The sequence below is a fragment of the Rhinolophus sinicus genome, chromosome 1 (genome assembly GCF_057876585.1).
Source record: "Rhinolophus sinicus isolate RSI-liver-muscle chromosome 1, RSI-T2T, whole genome shotgun sequence".
NCBI lineage: Eukaryota > Metazoa > Chordata > Mammalia > Chiroptera > Rhinolophidae > Rhinolophus > Rhinolophus sinicus.
The window spans coordinates 139564499-139586438 of record NC_142501.1 but is presented as its reverse complement, the minus strand read 5'-3'; the positions used below and the strand labels follow the sequence as shown (position 1 = coordinate 139586438).

Genomic DNA, 21940 nt, shown 5'->3' with positions numbered 1-21940 from the left:
TCAGCGAGCCAATGAGTACCGGAGTCAGGACAATATTTGGAAATTGATAAAGTCCAGCCCAGATCTAAAGCTTTAACACTGATGGACATATTCATTCGCTCAACAATTAAGCTTGACCTGACCTCTCCCTCTATTTCTCCTCTGTTGGCCCTATTGTTCCTCAACACAGTTTTTCCAACCACAACCCTTTCCTACCCTCACGGCCTGGTTAGATGCTCCTTAGATGTCAAAGCACTCTCCCTGACCATTCTTCCTTGAATTTGTCACCTACAGAAGTTTTAAATATACAGTGGTTTTTTGACCACACCAATATTAATCTTTTGACCCACATACTTAGGTATACAGCAACTGACAATAAACCAATAGACCTTACAGATGTACCTAACGTGTGCACTGAGGACAGGGAAGGCATAAATGTACAGGTAAGTATGTACCTACCTGGTATGTTACTCTAATATGTGTAAGTAACATACCACTTCAGGGAAGTGCCTTGCATGCAATAAATGTTCACTAAAATGTTTATTTTAGTATCAGGCAAACGAAAATTCCCCAGACTTTATAATCTTATCCCTATCCTGATACCCACTAATATATTTTCCTATCATGTCCTGTCATTACTACACATAAATGATATTTTTATTTAAGCGTCTTTGTGGGAACTGATGTAAAAATAAACAAGTATGAAAGCACATCAACAGTGTTTCTAGTCTAAAACAGGAAAAAAAAAAAAAAGGCTTAACACTTCCTGAACTCATGCTGAATTGCAGCAAGTTCCAAAAGTAGTACTATGAATTCTAAGTGGCAGACACTAAAAAAAGTACTCCTGACATTCAGAGAAAAGTGTATCCTTAAGGAGTATTACACGGAAATTTATGGCGTGCATAACATTGCATTGCACCTCACACATAGTAAGCACTCCATTTCCTTGGCTGCCAGCCTTGGATATTAAGCCAGAAAAATCACGTTGGGCATGCTGAGCTGCTGGAATTAGTAATGAAAACATTAATCCAAATCACGCTTAACAGGAAAAGGAAGAACAATGCAAGATAAAAGGAATTTAATGATAATGCCTATGATAAATCCCAGAGATCATTTGGTCAGACAGAAGAAATAAATGGCATGTTCCCCATATAGATTTAAAAATTGGCACAGAAACAGACTGCACCTGCAATGAGGAGTTTCAACTACCAGACGTATACCAGGCGTCTCGTAGAAGTCTCAATTAGCTACAAGCATCGTTAACTCATCTTGGCATCAAATTTAGTCAGGAAACAAGATGAGGAATTGTCTCTATGTATGGATTCTAATCAATACACAAATGACAAAGTAGTAATAATACTCATAGAAAATATAATTATACCAAAAAGCTTTGGACAGCCAAAGAGGGAAACAACCAGGCTAAGCCAGACATGCATTCTAGACTTCAGGAGGGCACATTTCAAGTTATCATCAAGACCCAAGAAGGGCAGAAGTTTGGAAGGCCATCCATAGCAGCATGCTAATTGTGACAAAGGGGAAAAGGGAGGTGTCTTCAAAAAGATCATCGCTGCTGCACAGGAATTCACTGAACAAGTATAAGAAGATAAAAAAAGATCATGGAAAAGGTTGGAAAATGTTCAACAGCGACTAATAACAGATGCACAGACATCTGAGAAAGAAGGAAAGGTGGTTTTAAAAATGTTAGAGACTACCAAAACGTTTTCTTCCTTCCATTTGGAATACAAGGGATTTGTGGAATAGGTCTGCTGCCTGTAATAGATGGTGCAATGTTAACAGATAATAAAATAAAAAGCAGAACTTCTCAACTCCTACTTTACTCTCTATCAAGGAAAATCATCTTAAGACTAAACAGGTTAGAACAAACAATAGTTGGAGGAACTAAAGCAAAAGAGAAGGTAGGGAATTTTTTTTTAAATTTATTTTTTTAAATTTATTGGGGGTGACAATTGTTAGTAAAATTACATAGATTTCAGGTGTACAATTCTGTGTTACATCATCTATAAATCCCATTGTGTGTTCACCACCCAGAGTCAGTTCTCCTTCCATCACCATATATTCGATCCCCCTTACCCTCATCTCCCACCCCCCACCCCCCAGTAGGGGATTATTTTTAAAAAGAAAAAAGAAAAGGCAGTACCTAGCTGCTCTAAATGAATTCATATCTTATAGCCCATATATAAAATTTTTAAACCTACAGAACTGGGAGAAACTGCAGAATGGTTAAGTGAACTGTCACTCATCATAGAAGAACCACAGTGAATGAGAGGGGTTTCAAAAGCTGAAGAAACTAAGGTCTCAGTGCTCTGAAAAAGAAAGATAATGGATCACACGTGTACATTATAAACTACTGTTTACGAAAATGGTGATCTACAGATGTGCTTTCACAGTTCAGACTTATATAATGGGATCTATATCTTCTAAAGGATTTATGTGACAATTTTGAGAATAATTCAGAAGTTAAAAGGAACATTTCCCTTTTGTATTAAAAATTCAGTTAACATTGAGTAGGACTTCATTGTTTTGAAAGTGGTGTTTTTCATACACAGGATATGTAGTCAGAGATTAGAGGGAAATTCCCCCTTTAAAAATGATCCTTTACATTATCTAGTAAGTCAGAACAATAAGGATGTTGCCCATTTTGGATTTCAACAAGACTTTCAGCTAGGCCCCATTCTTATAAAACTGAGATTATGTAACAATGTGGATTCACAACTAGATGACAAACATGCACAGAGAGGGTTCAAACTGGAGCTATCCTTCGGTTCTCCCCCTGCCTGCAAGCCCTTCTGAAGGAGTGCACCCTGGGAACAGTTGGCTCTTAGGCCTCCACCCCTTTCCTGACCTAGTTTCCTGGCTCTGGGTGTTGGGATCAACAGGGAGCACGTGACCAGCAGGGCCAATCAGATCTCCTTCTGGGAATGTGAACTTGTGATCCTGAGATACAGGCAGGCAGACTTGGCACTTAGCAGGAACTGACATGGAGAGCTGGGCTGGAGGGGAGTTACAACACCCTGTAGCTACATACGTGCCGAAGGTATGGGGTATGGAATGGATGCATGTACAGAGGAAAGAACAAGGCACTACTAGGCAGAAGGAGAGACCCCAAAGACCAAGTCCCATGAAGCCCTGCTGTGATCCAAGAGGGTCCCCGGGATAGGCAAACGCATAACTTCATGAACCCTGCCTGGGTTCCAATACAGGATAAGGACATAGGTGGCCCCATTAATAAATGTATAGATGACATGAAATAATCAGAATTCAGGAAAGTTTTAAGAGATTGAAGCTGAATAATAATGAATGTCAACTAAAATTTTATATAATATATATATATATATATATATTCCTAGTCACATCCTATGACTATATATTATATATATATATATATATATATATATATATATATATATATATATATAATATAGTCATAGGATGGGGAGCATAGGAAATAATCAGTGGATTGTAAAGCTCTATACAATGTCAGAGGGGTAGTACATTGGGGGTGGGGGGTTATCACTTTGTGAGAGGTATAAATGTCTATTACATTGTTTTGTACACCTGAAACTAATAAACAAATAATTAATTAATTAATTTTAAAAAAGAGATGGTAAAAACTGAAGGTCCCATACTAAGGCCTTAAAAAAAGATCAAATGCACAAATATAATACGGTGGATTTGGCCTAGCAAGATGTGTGTAAAATAAATGCTTTTGTTCCTTTCTTAGCAAGAAAGAACTTGCTAAGAATTAGAACTGTCTGAACATGAAATGGGCAGCTTTACAAGGGCGTGTGACCTTGACACTGATAGGTCCTCAGGTAGGAGCTGGGTAACCAATTGCTCGCAGGCTGTCTCAGGGACTGGGTTGTACTACCGTGTTTCCCCCCAAACAAGACCTAACCAGAAAATAAGCCCTAGCATGATTTTTTTAGGATGACATCCCCTGAACATAAGCCCTAATGTGTCTTTTGGAGCAAAAATTAATATAAGACCCGGTCTTATTTTCGGGGAAACATGGTATATGATCTTTAAATTCCCTCCAACTCTAGAATTCTGTGATGCTATCTTTGTAAAAAGATTTTTGGAAAAAGGTGAGTAAGAGGTCACCCGAGAATCACTAATATAGTGCCAATGCACAAGTACGTTTTAATCACTTTGCATATGGAAAAAAGCATTATTGAATTAGTTGATAAAAATGCAGGCAGGACAGTTGGCCCCACTGACTTCAATAGCCATGCAGTCATAGGAAGATATAATTGATTATAGTTTTGAATGAGTCAGCCCTTAAAATGTACTGGAAAGAATACTAATAAACAGCCACGAAAGTTATCTAATTATTACAACTCTCATTGTTGGAGCTATGCATGCATGTTAGAACGTAAAGACAGGGCGGTTCATGACTGGAACAAACAGACTAGTCCTTATTTCATTAAAAGAACAGAAACACCCACATGACACCCTTTTGCTGCTGTATTATTCTCAGAATGAGTCAGTGGAGTTGCCAGGCACCTGTTTTTTATCACCATTGTGACTCTGCAAGAGAGAAAAACTAACTCACCTTAATTTTTTAACAAAGCCTTAACCATCAAACACACCCAGTGAAGAAACAAAAGTCTACCTGCTACTGATGGCTTCAGCGAAGTCAGGGCAGCACACACAGCAACGTAAACTGCCTACAAGCGAGAAGAGCTTTTTACTCTACAGAACCAGACACCACCCTGGATAAGGAAAGGGTGACACTCTCATCTGCCTATGGATAACAAGCAGGGTCGCCATCTGGCATGCAAAATATCCAACAATTCCACTAAACAAGGCTAGAAGAATAGGAGCTCAATAACGGCGCACTGGAAAACTCCACCATCTCCCAACATAACCCCGAGAATGGGTGTGGCTCTGGAGTGGTTGTGTGCCATGGGCAGAATTAAAGAACCCATCAAGACGCGTTGGACAGGACAGGCTTAAAGATCTAGGAGCCACGTGCACAAAAGCAAGTGAGGCATGGTTGGCATCCTTCAGTTTGTCAGGATGTGGCTACAATTGAAGACAAACCCCCCCTCAGCAGATTAAACCAGGCTGTGTGCATGACAGCAGGTGGGCTGCAACTTAAAAGACCCAGCAACAGTGCTATGTAACATTAAAGTAATGACACCTACGCATGTGTACGAGATTGCCATTAGCTTTTCCCCAATTCACAGGCAGAACAAGAACAATGAGAGGAGAGATTGAACAGATATTTCAAGAACCTTCTACTGTCATAAATAAAAATTACCCAGTGCAGAAAGAGCCTCTTCATGCAACACTTTTGCCTCCATATGCTACCACCAACCAATTAGAATCACGAAATCAGCCCCTTAGATGTGCTGGGTACCTGATTCCATTGTTAAGCCAAGTGCAATGGGCCTATGCATGATAAGAAGAAAACTCCATGAGAGCAATTCAGCTTGCTAAAAGCTCAGCTTCCAAAATTTGAACAGCTTAATCGCATCCTGATTGCTCACCAGAAGCAGATTCAAGTACCATGTGCTTAGCACCTGCTTTATAGCAAGTGCTCTCATTTCATTCCTCACTCTGAAGGACACCTCTGCAGGGTGGAGCACCCCAGGAGCCAAAGGAACACGATGATGGCATGAAAGGCTGTTCTCATCAACTCTGATTATGAAGCGAAAAGTCCTGGCAATAGAATTATCAATCCCAGACAGACTGAATCCACAGTTCCAAGATGTCTAAAACCCACTGCAATGGGGAACAGGTCAGAAACTAATACTTATGTTTACTGAAGCTCTAAAGAATATTCAGCGAAAAGAAGATGGAGAAAGTAGAGGATGGAAATCCTGATTTTAGGATAAATGCAATAATCCTTCTAAAAGAACAAAAGAAATGCACATAAACATACATATTTTGGCACATGTGGATTGTCACACTCTTTTCTAAGACGGTTTTCATTTCCTCATCACAGTATTTTCTATCCGAGTAATGGTGCCACCGTTTGGGGCTCAGGGCCCCAAACTTTAGTCATTTTCAATTCTTCTTTCTCTAATACTCCACATCTTACATATCAACAAATCTATTAGCTATACCTTCAAACTATATCCAGAGCACTTCTCATCACCACCACTGATGCTGGTAATCCAAACCAGCATCATCTCTCCTTGTTGCAACTCTTACTCCCAAGATGAAATCAGAATCTCTGCAGGTGGGATGCAGGAATCAGCATACTGAAAGCTTCTTGGGAGATTCCAATGTGCAAGCCGGCTTTATCTACTCTCTACCCAACAGGCATATGACTTACCAATAGGTATTACTACCATTTTGCCACAGGGAAACAATCTCAGAGAAGTTATGTGACTTGCCCAAGGCCACACAGCTTGGAAGAGTCAGACGTCAAACATCACTCCAGGCCTCCTGGGAGCCCCAGGTGCCTCATTTCATTTTCTCTCAAGTCAATTATTTATAAGGGCATTAGCTAAAGATGCTGAGGAGAGTGGAGAGAGCACTAAGTGAGTTATAGTCTCAAGTTCTGTTGTTGTGTCACAGAACAAAAGCGCTTTACTTTTTTACATGACTACTACTATGTCAAATAGACTGGTTCCTCATAGACTCAAAGCATATGAAGTATAAACAATAAAGATGGTGATTCTAGTTTGCATCAAAGCAATTTAAAAGGAAAAAGGACAAGTCCAGCTGAACATATGAAAAAATGTCTAACATCTTTTAAAGTAAACTACCAATTCATATCAAAGACCTTGATACTTAGACTTAGTTAAAATGAAAACACACAGGAGAGCAGTTCACCAACCAAAAGGATAAATTGCACAGGGAAAGTGACTTAAGATCAAGGGAGCTTCAACTTGGTACCTCGGGAAATTAAGAGAGCTTTTTTATTCTTTGTTAATTATAATCACTTGGAAGTCAACAAAAGGCCAACTTGTGTTAATGATTTTTCCATTGAACTTTAAACAATAAGTAGCCATCTGGGGGTTAAATTGAGCCAACAATTCAGAACTTTCCCTCCCCTCCTATGTCAAATTTTGACTTTTTAAAACTCGTCTGTAGAGCACAAATCTCATTATCACCTAAAAAAGCCAAGTTTAAATGCAGAAACAAAAAGGACAGAAGAGAACTATAAGAAAAAACAAAACAAAAAAAACAATGGCTGAACACAGTGCACACCATCTATGGTACTGTGGTGCTTCCTTTCTAAACCTCAGAGTTTGAAATAACCATCATCTCGTCCTGAAGCCAGACACCCAGCACCCAAGCACGAGGCCACAGAGAAATCACACTGGTTAAACTAAGAGTCTCAAAAATGAGTTTCATCACAGTATCCAGGGAAGGTAGGTAAACTGGGACTTGTGGTCAATTTTAATTTTCTATACATTAACCTGTAAAAGACAGGTTAATGCATAGAAACAATGTGTTTAACATCATGGTGGGATAAATAAATAATTGTAACACAAAGAAAATAAACCCCTTGAAAACGTTGCTGCCAAAGTTTCAGAGACTTTTACAGTCTTGAAGTCTATCTTCCAGGTACAAAAACTACATACGTGGACTACAAATATAAGATGAATAAAGAAATTAATTACTATACCATACTCAAAGTAAGTAGGTTAGCAAAAAAACTAGTAATGACACGACAAAAAGGCTCATATTTTTCAAGCTCCCATAACACCAGCTAAAAATAAAAACAAATGTGTTTACTCTTCATTTGGTTGTGCTGAACTGAATGTTTAATTCAAAATTATAAGGTAAGTCCTCCAGACTTAATAACTGAGTTATCAGCACATGAACTTTAACATTTCTGAGAAGGGAAATTAAGGGAAGTACTATAATTAGGGGCAGCCAGTTGGCTCAGTTGTTTAGAGCATGATGCTCATAACACCAAGGTCGCCGGTTCGATTCCCACATGGGACAGTGAGCCCTCCAGAATTAGACTGAAAACAATGACTTGACCTGGAGCTGATGGGTCCTGGAAAAACACACTGTTCCCCAATATTCCCCAATAAAACAATTATATATATATATATATATATATATATATATATATATATATATATATATATATGGTTATATAGAAGTATAATTAGACCCATTAAGTAACTGGGCAACAGACAAAAAATTTACCAAAAATATCTATATGCTTTTGGTTTCTTGGTTGGCAATCTACTAGACTTTATACACCCTCCTCCTCCTTCTCTTGGCAAGAAAGTACTATAAATTCAAGGATGTTTTTCAACACTGTTGTACATTAGAATTGCCTGGGAGATAAAATGTCAGTGCTTGGTCCATATGCCCAATGGACCAGACTGATTGATTCCATGGGTCTGGGATGGGTCCAGGCACCAGCACTGTTTGAAGCTCCCCCATTTGATTCACTGTGCAGCCAGGGTTGAGCACCACTGAGTGCGGAGGTACAAACATGGCTGTATAGATAATCCACATTACACAAGTCTCCCACTGCTCTGGCCACATGGGAAACCATTTGCATTAAAGACAGTAGAGTCATTTTTGTTCACATCATTTCTCTAACCATTACTCAAAATTATGAGAAACAAAGTTACGAAAGTTGAGTCTCCATCCACCTGAGAACATGTATCACAACCATTCTGGATTTAATGGTGGAGTGGACTGAACTCGACTTAAGCTTAAGGTCAATTTGGGTAAAATCTATGTGAAGAGATTGGTTTCATTTCTTTGGTTAGAGATAGAACATGGCAGGAGAGGGGAGGGGAAGGAAGGGGAGGGGAGGGGAGGGGAGGGGAGGGGAGGGGAGGGGAGGGGAGGGGAGGGGAGGGGAGAGGAGAGGAGAGGAGAGGAGAGGAGAGGAGCACTGAGAAAGACTGGAAGGGGACTGGAAAGGGTCGACTAGTCAGCAGCCATTAGGATAAGAATACAGTGGCAGAGCAAGGGGTCCAGAAAATGTGGTCTCAGACAGCAAGCAGGTGCACTCAGAACCACAGACCTCCCATGTGGGGCAACAAGTTTGTCCAGACGAGCTGGCCAAGAGCATCAGTGCAGAAAGTTCTAGCAAATGATATTCAGAACTTTGGCCGCAGGGGCATGGCATCAGGACTGTTCACAAGTGCAGGGCCCTCGAGTCCAAGCTGGGGTCAGGGACCAGGGCCTCCTGTCCCAGAGCGAGGCAGGGCCCTCCGTCCTGGAGCTCTATGTGACAGGCACTCAGGGTCAGAGAAATGATGACAGGGTGATTCATTACACATCCTTAGAGTGCTGAGTCCTTAAAACATCTCCAAGGTTTTTCAAGAATGGGGCAGGGCTAAATCTACATGGGATGAGGGAGGGATGAGGGGAAAAGATGGGCTGCAGACTTGGAAGATGTCTTTGACACCAAATTGGCTTTACATTAGGATCAAAGTTAGTCACAGGGATCTAAGCCAATTACAGAAGCTCAATTGTTATAGCTTGGTGTCAGGACGATCCACTTCTCTGATTCACCGCTGCATACCACCGCTTGCTTGCTTGCTTCACTCACGAAAGCCAATCTTGTATTCTGAATAGGTCTGGCCCACTAAAATGGTTTCTTGGTCCAGAGCCTAGGTTGGCTTTGGCCTTCTTAGTAACAGTCTCTGCTTAAACTGTCACCTGACTAACCCTATCCCATTAAGCACAGCCCCAGATGAATCAAGTTCAGTCATCTTCAAAGGTGGCTCACACAAAACAATGAACAGAGGCTCAATTCAAAATCCACACTTCCCTTTATACAGCCCAGTTAGCTGTGTAAATAACCCATGAAGCCAAGTGATGGCAGCATTGTATATAGGTCAACCAAGTGATGGCAACATTGTATATAAAAGCATACTTCTCCAAGTTACTATGTATACAGATTCATATTAACATTTTAAAAAAAACTAATAGGAAGTAGGGCAGGATGGTTTTTGCTTATCCAACTTATTTAAAGGGGATTTTTTTTTAAATGGGAACAAAAACAACAGGCTTCAAAAGATGCCATGATGTACTTACATAAAACCTCTAAATTGCCACAAGGGCCTTAACAAAAGCAGCATTATCTAAGCACTAACATAATGTGTGAAGTTTTATGAGGACATTTGTGATTGCCTTCTGTTGTAAGGAAGCAAGTTGAAGGCTTACATTTCTACTTACGAATATCCATAGCTGTATTTTTAATAAGCTATGATTTCCACTATAGATTTTTAGATTTTGAAAAACACTAGGAAATCCTAACACAGAACCCAGGCTAGAGGTACAATCCACAGCTGTGCTGTCCAGTATGGCAGCCAACAGCCACATGTGGCCAGTGTGCATATGAAATGGGACTAGTCCAAATTGAGATGTACTGTAAATATAAAATATACAGCAGATTTAGAAAAATCAGTAAAGAACATGAATGCAAACTATTAGGTTGGTGCCAAAGTAACTGCGGTTTAACTGGGTAAAAATAATTGCAAAAACCGCAACTACTTTTGCAACAACCTAATATCTCATTATTAATTTTTATATCAATAGTATGATGAAACAGTATTTTGGATATATGTTAGGTGAAATATTATTAAAATTAATACTAGCTGCTTTTTATTTTTTAAAATGTTGCTACTATTTAAAACTATGCCTGTGTCCAGCATTTGTGGTTCACATTTTATTTTTTTTAGTGTGGATAAAAAATATGAGTGCCAATGTGTTATAAGTACATAGCATGAAAGAAACCATTAATTAAATCCCAGTTGGTCTAAATTCTGACTTTTACCCCTAGCAGAAAGCATAAAAAAGAACAATATCTTAGCTATTCTGTAAGGGCTACTTTGTGAAACCTTAAAAGTGGTAAGTTGGAACCAGAGTCCACAATATTTCCACAGATAAAAGTGAACCAATCTTGCTGAAAAAATAATATAACTATAAAATATACCTGGTCAAGTCTGATTTACGGAAAACCTTCTTTAAAAATACTTTGCTTTATGACATAATTTTTAAACCTACAGTGATGAAACTTAACTGAAAAACTATTTAAAATGAAAGAATTCAGTCTGATGGTTTCAAAATCAACAGCTTCTACCTTACCTGTGCTAACAGTTACAAACAAGAACATGTAACTTTAGAAAGGATTACATTCACAATATCTTCATAAAATATAAACCATATAGGGACAAATCATTAAAATGGGCAGGGTTTATTTGAAGAAACCTCTCCCCAGCACATAAAAGAAATACCACCAAATAGAAAAACTAAGCTTAAATGATTCAATAGATGAAATATGTCGATTCTTGCAATCCACATTTATAGACTTAAATTTCAAATCCCAATCAATATCCCAATACATTTTTTAACTTGATTCAATGATGCATTCACTGGTTCAAGTGAAAAAATAAACATGAAAATACCCAGAAAAAAATCAGAGAAAGAGCATTTAGACTAGGACCACTGTTGGGATATTTTTGTTATTAACACGTTGCGTACGGCGTGGTTTAAATCCCTCGTGAAGATTCTCGTGATCCGTACACAACGTATTAATTGCAGTAGAGGAATTAGATAGTAGGGGCCAAAAGAGACAAATCAAAATGCAAGGGAGGGAGCAGAGGGGAAAAGAGAGACGAAATCCAGAAATGATTAATTATATATGTAAATTTGGTATATAAAGAAGTGCCTCAAATCAGTAGGGGAAGAATGGATTATTAAAGATAAAGTCATCATGTCAAGTGGATAATAATTTGAGAAAGGTAAAATTAGATCCCTACCTCACATCTCACAACAAAATAAATCACACAGAAATTACAAATGTAACTATTTAAAATGAAACCTGAAAGGACGAGAAGAAAAACAAGTGAAAAATGATCATTTACTTGAAATGAGAAATATGACATGAAAACAGCAATTTTAAGGGAAAGAAAAAAGACTATAGTTCATAAAATTACATGCATGTGAGAATACTATAAAAAAGTTAAAAGGTAAACTATAAACAGAGAAGAGTTCTTATCTTCAACATGAGAAGCTCTTAAAATTTCAAATGAAACAAACTTCATAAAGTAACATGAGTAAACAATTCAGAAAAAAATAATCATTATATTTATTAAAATGTATTCAAGCTAATAAGCAAAGCAATATATATTCAAACATTCACATTTTGCCCTGTAGAGTCCTAAGGATAAAAGACAAGGCTGGAGAAAGGCTAGAGAAATGTTCGCTTTCACTGGGAGTGTAACCTGGTATTTTCTTTCCAGCAATTTTGAAATACGTATGAACAATCATTTAAAGGGTACATACTTTTGACCCAGCAATCCCTTTTCCTGGGGCTTTTTACAAAGAAATAATCAGAAAAGTATACAAAGATGTATAAAGAGGCTTGTCATGCAGGGCGTCTGGCGGGGTCTCAGCTCCCGCTCCCCACAAGAGAACGCAGGATACGGTGAGGCCAAAAAGGAACACCCACGGAGCCATAAGTAGGGCAGTCATACCACTATATTCTCTCTGGCGGCATCTACCTCTCTGCAATCCTCTCTTGCTAGCTCAGCCACCATCTTCTTGCTAGCCCCCATTTTTTGCTAGCGTCGCCACAGCAGTTATATTAGTGGCCAATGGCTCACTGGTTACAGCTGATGGCCAACTAGCTACAGCTGATGGCCATCCAATCACAGTTGATGGCTGTTTACTACCTGAGCCAGCACCTTTCTATGTGAGGCCGAGAGCCTGGAAACTGCTTTCTGGGGCTCTGTCCCCACAAGGCTATTCAAAAGTGATTTTAAAAAAAAGACTGAAATGAACTGTGTGTCCACTTATTGAGGATTCTTTAGTCAATTATTATACATGAACACAAAAATTCTAAGTTGCCATCAAATTAATGATCTATGCATTCAACAAATAATCACTGAGGCCCTCCCAAGTGCGAGGTGCTGCTCTAGGCACTGAGGATGTAAGTCCTGCCAGTAGACAAAAATCCCTTCCCATAGGTGAAGGTGGTCCAAAGGTACAAACTTCCAGCTATAAGGTGTGGGATGCAATGTACAACAGGTGACTGTAGTTAATAATACTGTATTGTACATTTGAAAGTTGCTAGGAGAGTAAATCTTCAGTTTTCATCACAAGGAAAAACATTTTGTAACTATGTGAGGTGATGGGTAGTAACTAAACTTATCGTGGTGGTCATTTTGCAAATATGCATATATCAAAACTTTATGTTTTACACCTGGAACTACTACATTATTATGTATCAATTATCTCAATAAAACTAGAAAAGTATACTTAAAAATCCTATCCTTTTCATGGAGTTTACATAAATCTCTATTTGATAGGCAAGGATGTCTATGCAATACTAAGAGTGGAAAAAAGATGAAAATAATGTGGAGTATGATCTCATCTTTCTCAACAAATAAATACTCTTCTCTCCTGGAAAACAGTTGGAAGGGATACGAGTATACATTAAAATGTTAACAATGGTTATATTTGGATGGCACAGTTTGGGGTGATTTTTCCTTTCTTGACACCTTTTTTGTACTGAGTTTTTCCAATGAGCAGGTGTTTCTTCTACAATCAAGAGAACAAAGTTAGATTCTTCCATTAAAAACAAAGGTCGGAGTTACCCATTTATCTGACCATCATGGAGGGCGACTGTGAGGCCGGCAAAGCTGTAAAGACAGAGCGTACAACAATGAACCCATCACAGAAAAATTGTTCCCTTTGTGGAGCTCAGGCTCCAGGAGGAGAGTATCAAGTAGGTCTGATTATAATGTGTCTCTAGGTCTTGTCTAGGTTATAAGATTCATTTATTCATTCAAACGATATCTGTGCTCCTACTATGTGCCAGACAATGTCCTCAGTGGGAGGAACATATCAGAAAAGAACACAGACAAAAATCCCTGCCTGTAGGGACCTTACTATCCAGAGGATGAGAGCATTGAAAGATGTGGGCTCCTGTAAGGAGTGACAAAACTGATGCCTGAATGACAATAATGAAATTATGTGGACAGAGACCCAGGCAGCAAACATCACCAACTTCAAAAGTATACTCTGATCTATGCAAACTTTCCTATGGCTGTAAGGGAAGCACATGATTCAATTCTCACTGTTTTTGAAATGACATATAATGAAAAAATGAATAACGCACTACAGATTAGAAAACCTAAAATAATTTAGTTATCCCACACACCTAAATCCCAAGACTTACACAAGGCAAAATGACATGCATTGCAGATTCTCAAATGTTGATTACAAGAAGAATACCACTAAACTCACATACCCTCTCTGTCATAGGGCCATGCCAGTTATAAATCTTTAACTCATCGCCATGTTTCCTCTGGGATCTCCTTCACACACCACAACTTTTTGTCTCACCACCCCACTAGCTGGCACACAGCAGGTGCATAATACATGCTTGTTACATGAACAAAGAATCTTAGCTTTTATCTGGATAAATGAAGTAGCCTCCTAAAGTTTTCTCTTTAACAATTCTTACAGAAATACTTTAATGAGTCTTTTGTTACCTTTTAAGTAAATGAAACATAGTATTCTCTTTAACTACAAACTTTAAAGCTGCCATTTATACAGACCAGTTTAGAACAGCAATCTCTGAAACAACTGCTAAATTGATCACTTAGCACGTTTGCCATAATCAGATGAAGGTCTTACGTTTTAGCATTATAACCTTCAGCAGAAGAAAATGCAAATAATTGAATAGGTATGTGTTTGGGGTGCATTTCCTTACTTTTGAACAATTGAATGCTTATTATTTTATAAATATGAGCTCTAGAATACTTCTTTTATTCAAACGAAAGCCTTTGATAATCTGAGTACCTGATGGTGACTGAGCCTGTTAGTTGCTTACCTGATAACCATTCTTCCCCTTTCCTGTAGTAATAAAACACTGAGTAATGGGCCCAGCTAGAAAACTCCATTTCCCTGCGTGCCTTACATATGGGAGCCAATGCAAAATAAACATTAGTCTTTGTGTAGTACTTCAAGGAAAACCCTTTGGTCTCTCACCCTCTCCTTTTTTCCTACCTGGAACTCCTACACAAAGGCTGGAACCCCAGAGACCACGTTATGACTTTAGGCAGTTATACACTCAGGATGGTGAAGCAGAAAGCCCTAAGGAGCCAATGTCCCTTATGAATTTATGGAGTGGGTACTGCCTACCTCCATATTAGTTTTACAAGAAAGAGAAAAACTACTCTGTAAAATCACTATTGTTTCAGTTCATGTTTCTAGCATCGTAATGCTGTATTCAGAGACCCATTAGACTTAGGGTTGAAGTGAAGAGATCTAAAATTCTTCGCCTTCAGCTTCACCTACTCTTGGTTTCTGGCAAATTGATCTACTATCAGGGTTTCAACTGTTACCTCTGAACTCAAGATTCTTGTTTGATCTTTACCACCTCTAACCTCCAAATTTCTAAGTATCTTCAAAATATGTCCATTTGGATGTCCCATAATTAGCTCAAAATTGGAATTCACATCTCTTATTGTGTTGACCCTCCTTCTCAATTACCTTATCTTTTAATATATTTTCCCAATCAGTTTCAAGACTATAGTGTTCCTCAAAAAATGATCGGCTGAACAGAATCTTCGTGAGTCAGCCCAGGAAACTGCAGTTTTAATGAGATACCTGAGATACTGTAAACATTAAAATTTGAAATTACTGCTTGAGACTCTCCTATTATTTTCATGTCTCCTGCATCTATTCACTATACCTCAATGTCCTATGATGTAACCTTTGTGACCTCATTTTCTACTATTTTCCCCCTCACAGTTCTTTTAACATTCCTGACTATTTCTTGCCTTGAAGTCTTTACCCTGGTGGTTCCTTCTGCTTGGAACACCCTTCCCCCACATCCCCTCCTTCACCTTTTCAATGAAGGCTCGCCTAACCAACCTACTTAAAATTGCAATGCATCCACCAACCTTAAGCATCGTACCTTCTCTTTACTTTTTCCACAGCACTTACCACATAACAAATTCTATAATTTACTAATTTACTGTGTTCGCTTTTTCTCTCACCTCACTAGAATTAGAGAGTACCTCCAGGGTTGGGCTTTTTGTACGCTGCTCACTGGTAGGCATTCAATAGATACCTGTTAAACAAGTTAATGATTTATTCAGAAATATTTCTGCTTGCTCCCTTCCCATTCTCACTGTTTCACTCTGATACTAATTCTGGCCTTTATCATTTTTAGACCTTTCTTTCTTTTTTTTTTTTTTTTTTCTTTTCTTTTTCTTTTTTACAAAAGAGTCTATCTACAGTGTCATACTCTCCAAGCCATCCAACATACTTCCATACTAATCTTTGTAAAACACTTCTTTGGGGATTTGGCTCCTAACTGGCCCTTTTATGCTTGAATGATAAAATTGGATTAGACAAACTATAAGATCCTCCTAAAATATTGGATTCTCCAGCCAAATGACACATCTTGGCATTGAAAATGCTCTGTAACGTCGCAGTACCTCACCTACCCAAATTTCCATCCCACTCCCTCTTCCAAATTTCCCTCTGCTCCTGGCCAATTTCCTTAAGAACTTGCAAATAAGCCATGTTCATTTTGACCTTTTTTTCAATTGGTTTTGCTCTACTTTCAACACCGTCCCAACTACTGAAAAAGATGGCAATATCCGTTAGAAACCTGCTACTCAAACGGTGACCTGCCGGCCAGCATCTGCATTACCCATGAGCTTGTAGGAAACGCAGCAACTCCAGCCCCACAGCAGAATCTCTGCTCTAGAATCTGCATCTAACCAGACCCCCAGGTGACTCAGGTATATCTTAAAGTTTGAGAAGCTCCGTGTATGAGCACTCATCGCAAGTCCTTCCTCAATGAAGTGTTCTCTTGGCAGGCCTCATACTCTTATGTCCTACGTCACCCAGAGCGAGCGCAATGTTCAAGTAATATCCCCTCATGGACTACGTCGTCCTTATTTCATGCCTTTTCTCCCCAGTTTGGTTGTAAATAACTTGCGCGCAGGATAGTCATGCATCTATCTGGCCAACCTGGATCAGGAAACAGAAACCCATTCAAGTCACTTCAAGGAGGAAAAAAGGGGGGCCTATTTTAACTCTATTTGGGAACTGGGACTAGAAAACTCAGGGAGGGAAGAAAGGAGGGAGGGAAAGAGGGGAGGGGTGCTCAGGGTCTGGCCACCCTCTCAGCATCTGTCTCTCTCTGCCCAAGTCTCTCCATCTAATCCCCTCTCTCTCCTATCTTTCTGTTCACTCATACTGGTAGCTTCTGCTTCCTTAAAGCAGCAGCATTTGCATGACCTAATACAGCCAGCCATTCTCTCCTCTAGCAGCCCGTTCACCTGTGTCTCTTTCTACTTTCAATTTTCACTCTAAGTCTCCCAGCTTAACTCATCCCATGAGAGAGATGATCACCAACAGAGGATCTTTTGGAGCCAACCCACAAGGTTACAAGTGTCTGAGCCACCCACAGATTGTCTGCCCTTGGGTCAGGAGCCTACCCTGGTGCCATCAGCCAAGGCCAAAGGTGCTGCAGTTCAGAACAAGCCCCTTTAGGCAGTGGGAGCTGTCCAAGGAGAATACTCCTTAGGAAAGACAAGTGTGGGCAGAGCAGGCAATGAGCCACGGTGCCAACCCACAGTCATTATCTATGTCATCCTCACCACAGACCAGAGCACAATGCTGAGCACATAATAAACAGAAAGCAACCAACATGGGAGGGAAGTGTCATTTACCAAGTGCCACTATTCCCTCGAAATATGCTGGATGCACAGGGAATACAAAGATTAAATAAGAAACAGTCCTTGTTTTCCCAAAGCTCTTAATCCAAATATATCACTGCACTAGCTACTTGACCTTGGCCAAGTACTGAAACCACTTGTGCCACAGTTTCCTCAACTATCAGGTGGCCCCACCTTCGCCCTCCTCCAGGAGTGTTGTAATGTTCCGTGAGGTAATCTTTGTGAAAATGCTTTGAAAAATACACATGCCAATCAAAACCAATACTGTAGCTTTTGCAACAGTAATAAAATACTCTCACATGCCACAGGTTTTGCATTGTTTTCTGGTCTCTTTTCTCTCTTTCCTATGTCCCACAACATAGGACTCATCGATTGTTATTGTTTGAAAGAACAATCCCAACTACTAATATTTTCATTACCTGTATACCTCACTCAAAGAGTGATTAGGAAAAATTCACTCATTTCACTCAGAAGTATAAAAAAAGAATACATTTTTACTATGTACATTTTTATAACAGCTATGCATCTGAAACTCTAATATCCTGTATATTTTTTCCTTATATTACAAATAACAATAAGTATGTACTAATTTCCTATGTAGGACACAGGTCAGTTTTAACTCTGGGGTGGCCTCCTCCCCGGAGCAGTTTCATTTAATATTTCCCAAGCAGCATCAGAAAAATCACAGATATTAGAACCCAGTGCCCCCATTTTTTACATGGGGACTCTGAGGAGGAAAAATTATACAATGTCCTGTCTCAAACCCCTGAAATCCTATTTCCTAACATTTTCCTAACATTTACCTACTATTTCCTAACATTTACCAACTGCCTCACATTAAAGGGTGAAGTGTGAGGAAGGGAAGGAATCGGTGGTTACCGCAACATAGACTAGTTCTCAAAAATATGTTATTCCATCCTTTGCAAGGTTCAAGTATGGGTTTACGGGAGAGAAAAACAAAAGAAAACTCGAGATATGTACGATCTCGGCTTTGCCATGAGCAAAATGAAAGGTTATTTACCGGGTGACTGCTACCTGCGAGGCAGGATGCTGCGGGCTCCTTAGGAAGAGTCTCGGCCCTCCAAAAGCTTACTTGCCCTGGGCATCTGTTGCTCATTGCTGACAAGCGTAGCCACTCAACAGCTGGCCCCGGGTTGAAGCAAAAGAAACAGCTTCCACCTTGCTAAAAAGTCATCTCAGCCTGAAGTGCGGGCTTCAGGCAAAAGGAAAAAATGAAAAACGAGACTCCGCGGCAGGAGGCAGAATTGCAGAGACCTTAACGCACAGGACCCGCTGAGCACCCGACCCCAATTAAGGCTCCTCGCGGTCTGGGAGGCAAGGGGCTGTAGATCAAAGGATCCTGCAGCCTGGGAAAGGCAAACTCGCTTTTCCCCGAGCCGTAATGTACAAAAAGGTGGGCGGCGGGGGCGGAGGGATGGGAATCTGTTCACTAGGGTGGGGAAGTCCAGTGGAGACAGGGAGGTTTATGAGCTAGTGGGAAGGGAAGTGGGCTGGGCTCGAGCGCTCGGCGACGGGACCAAACGATCACGCAGCAGTGTAAAGCAAGCCTTGGGGCTCTGGAGCTTGAAAGGGGTCTGCGAGTGTACTGGAGGCACCACACGAAGAAGGGTCTGCCAGGGGCGACAGCCAGTTGCCTGGGGGAAGAGGTGGAACAGGCATCTCTTCCCCGACACACACACACACACACACACACACACACACACACACACACACACAGGACCCCGGCTACCCTGACGCCCCCCACCGCGCACAGTCCCGCGCTGCGGCAGCCACTCACCCTCCGCGCGGGAGCGGATCTCCGACACGGTCCTCCGCATGGTGGGCATCGTGGCGACGGCCGCAGGTGGATCTTCAGCCCAGACTCTGCACCTGTCACTGCGCCGCGCAGGCGGAAGATCTGGCTCCGCCGAGCGAGCGCTCAGCAGTCGTGCGGGCCCCGCCGCCCACCCAGGGCAGCGCAGCCGCGGGGCGCGGCCCCACACGCCTGCAGCAGGAGGAAGAGGCGACTAAGGTGGCGGCGTCCGCAGAGCTGGGTGAGCTCTGCCTGCAGCCGCGGAGGGGGCGGCCGGGCGAGGGGCGGAGCTCGGGCGCTAGCGCCAGGGGAGGGGTCGCCGGGGCGGGCGCTCATACGCTCTCGCGGCAGCCGGGCGAGCCAGGCGGGAGAGGGGCAGGGAGAGACCGTAGAGCACCTCCTCCGCCCCGCCCCCCCGGACCGTACCATCCCTGCGAGGGGAGAATTGTCATCTATCTGTCTCCTCCTCACAGGGTTGTCACTCCGCTCCTCGACTCCGGCTTATCCAGTCCTTCCTGAACGTCTTTCTGACTCTCCCAAGTCTTGGCGAGAGAGGAAGGGTTGCTCTGGCTCCTGCATCCTTGAATAACCCCTCTCATTGCCCTCTGGCTTTTAAAAACAATGGAGTCACCCGGGGTGTGGAAAGTGGGGCTGGGTCTGAGTGGGAAGGCGAAGGGCTAAAGGGGCGGGAATGCCAAGGGTTAAGTCCCAGCCCCGAGAGTGGAAAGGGACCGCGAGTTCGCCGCCGGGGTGGAATTCTAGCCTCCCTGCACCGCCAGCCCTCTGGGTATGAGCCGTATTTGCTTCCTAGCCTGGCCCACAAGCAACAGGCTCTGAGGCGCAGTCCCTGGGCGCCTGTTTTCCTCCTGCTGCTGGTGCTTGTGTGCGTCTGGGGCTGGCTATGAGTGGGCCTGGTGCATCCCGCCCAGTGCGTGCCCTGCAGCCTGACAAAGCTCTGGAATTGCAAAAAAACTGGGCCAGGTGCTTAAAAAGGGAGTTTTTTTGTTTTGGGTTTTTGCTTTTAGTGAAACCTGCAGGAAATTGGTGCAGTAGTTTTAACTGAAAAGAGGAGAGGAGGGGTCCTAGTATAAAATCTGCAATGTAAAATTTTAATTTGCCTCATATCCTAGAGAACATGGTAACCTCGTTACCTTTTCTTTTGTATACAAGTTATCAAAACAAATACAGTATTTTTAATTTATTACTGATTTCGTCTTTAAGTTAGGATGTAAAGTTTTATATAGATTCTGGTTAACAGCTGAAATGACAAGAAAGAAATAAATTAAATTAGATGATGCACTTTGCTTCTTTCTTTATCTTGTGCTCTTCCTCCAGCACAAGATGGAAGAGGGCCTTATATGGAGACCTTTTATGTGAACTGCTTTCAGATCTTGAAGGGAGCGATCTATAGAGGTTTGACTAGAGAGATAAGTGATTATTCCCAAACCTCAAGAAAAATAAACTCTGCTAATAGCATCTTATCTCCACTTGTGGTATTTCCTCTGCCTCCTGCAGGTAGCATTTGCCAATCAGAGTCTTGCCCTACATTAACACTGAGTCAGGCATTCAATGCATATTTATGAAAAACCCACTCTACTTGGCTCTGATTCAGAGGCTGGGATTAGAACCAAAAACTGTATTTCCAGTGTTCAGGAAACATCACAGGGTAGAGCAGGACTCCAGATAAATGTGTTTCAGTGATGGTCACGATCTATACATATGGTCTAAAAGTGAGAAATGAGCACACAGCTTTTTTAGGACTGTCATCACTGGCCATTTGTATTCCTTGCAGATCCCGGACCTCCCAGTATAAAGCAGGCTTCCTCTGGCTTGATGAACACAAGTCTAAAACAAAATTAACAGGCTAAGTATAATAAATAGTAAAAAATAGCTTTAAAAGTCAATGAACAGAAACCATGGGAAATACAGTGCTTTTATGATTTACATTTTAGATGTAATTTTATAGAAAGACAGTTTTTAATTTACAATCAATGCACAGTATCATGACAGTATTTGACTTATGAGCAATCACCTTTGTAATTCCTAATGAGCTCTCAAATGAAGTTCAATGCTGTTTATTTACAAATAACAATTAATTGGAGGGAGTTCCAGAGAGATTACCTATTTTCTATAGAGCAATTCATTTTATATGTGCCTATACGTGTGTGTCCCATTAACAACCCATCAGCAAAGTTGACAACATACATCATTCATACAGGAAATGACAGCGGTCTTTGTTACAGAGAAGAACATTGCATGATATAGTCTATAGCTTAGTGTGTATCCTTTCCCAGATTATTCTGTTACCTTATCAATAATGGTAAGAGTGTTTCAATTAACTCATTTCTGAAAAATCACTCATTCCTGATTGCTAGAAATCACACACATTTTTATTGGTTCGGAAACCTAATTGAAGTTCAGTATGGTACTAATCGGTATCTATTTGATTTCAAAGTCCTCTCAGATCTTCTCATCTTCC

The 21940-nt window shown here is 40.9% G+C and overlaps 1 protein-coding gene across 3 annotated transcripts in view; it reads right to left on the bottom strand.

Annotated features, from left to right (window-relative positions):
* Window positions 1-19747, bottom strand: part of ATP8A1 (ATPase phospholipid transporting 8A1) — a 213703-nt gene extending 193956 nt beyond the window's left edge. Inside the window, exon 1 of one of the 3 annotated variants that reach the window (XM_019754167.3) lies at window positions 19447-19747. In XM_019754167.3, the coding sequence (XP_019609726.2) occupies window positions 19447-19495 (49 nt within the window). In that variant the 5' untranslated portion in view covers window positions 19496-19747. The remainder of the gene's footprint in view (window positions 1-19446) is intronic. The other 2 variants (XM_019754168.3, XM_074324626.2) reach the window with 2 other exon arrangements.
* Window positions 19748-21940: the final 2193 nt, after the last annotated feature.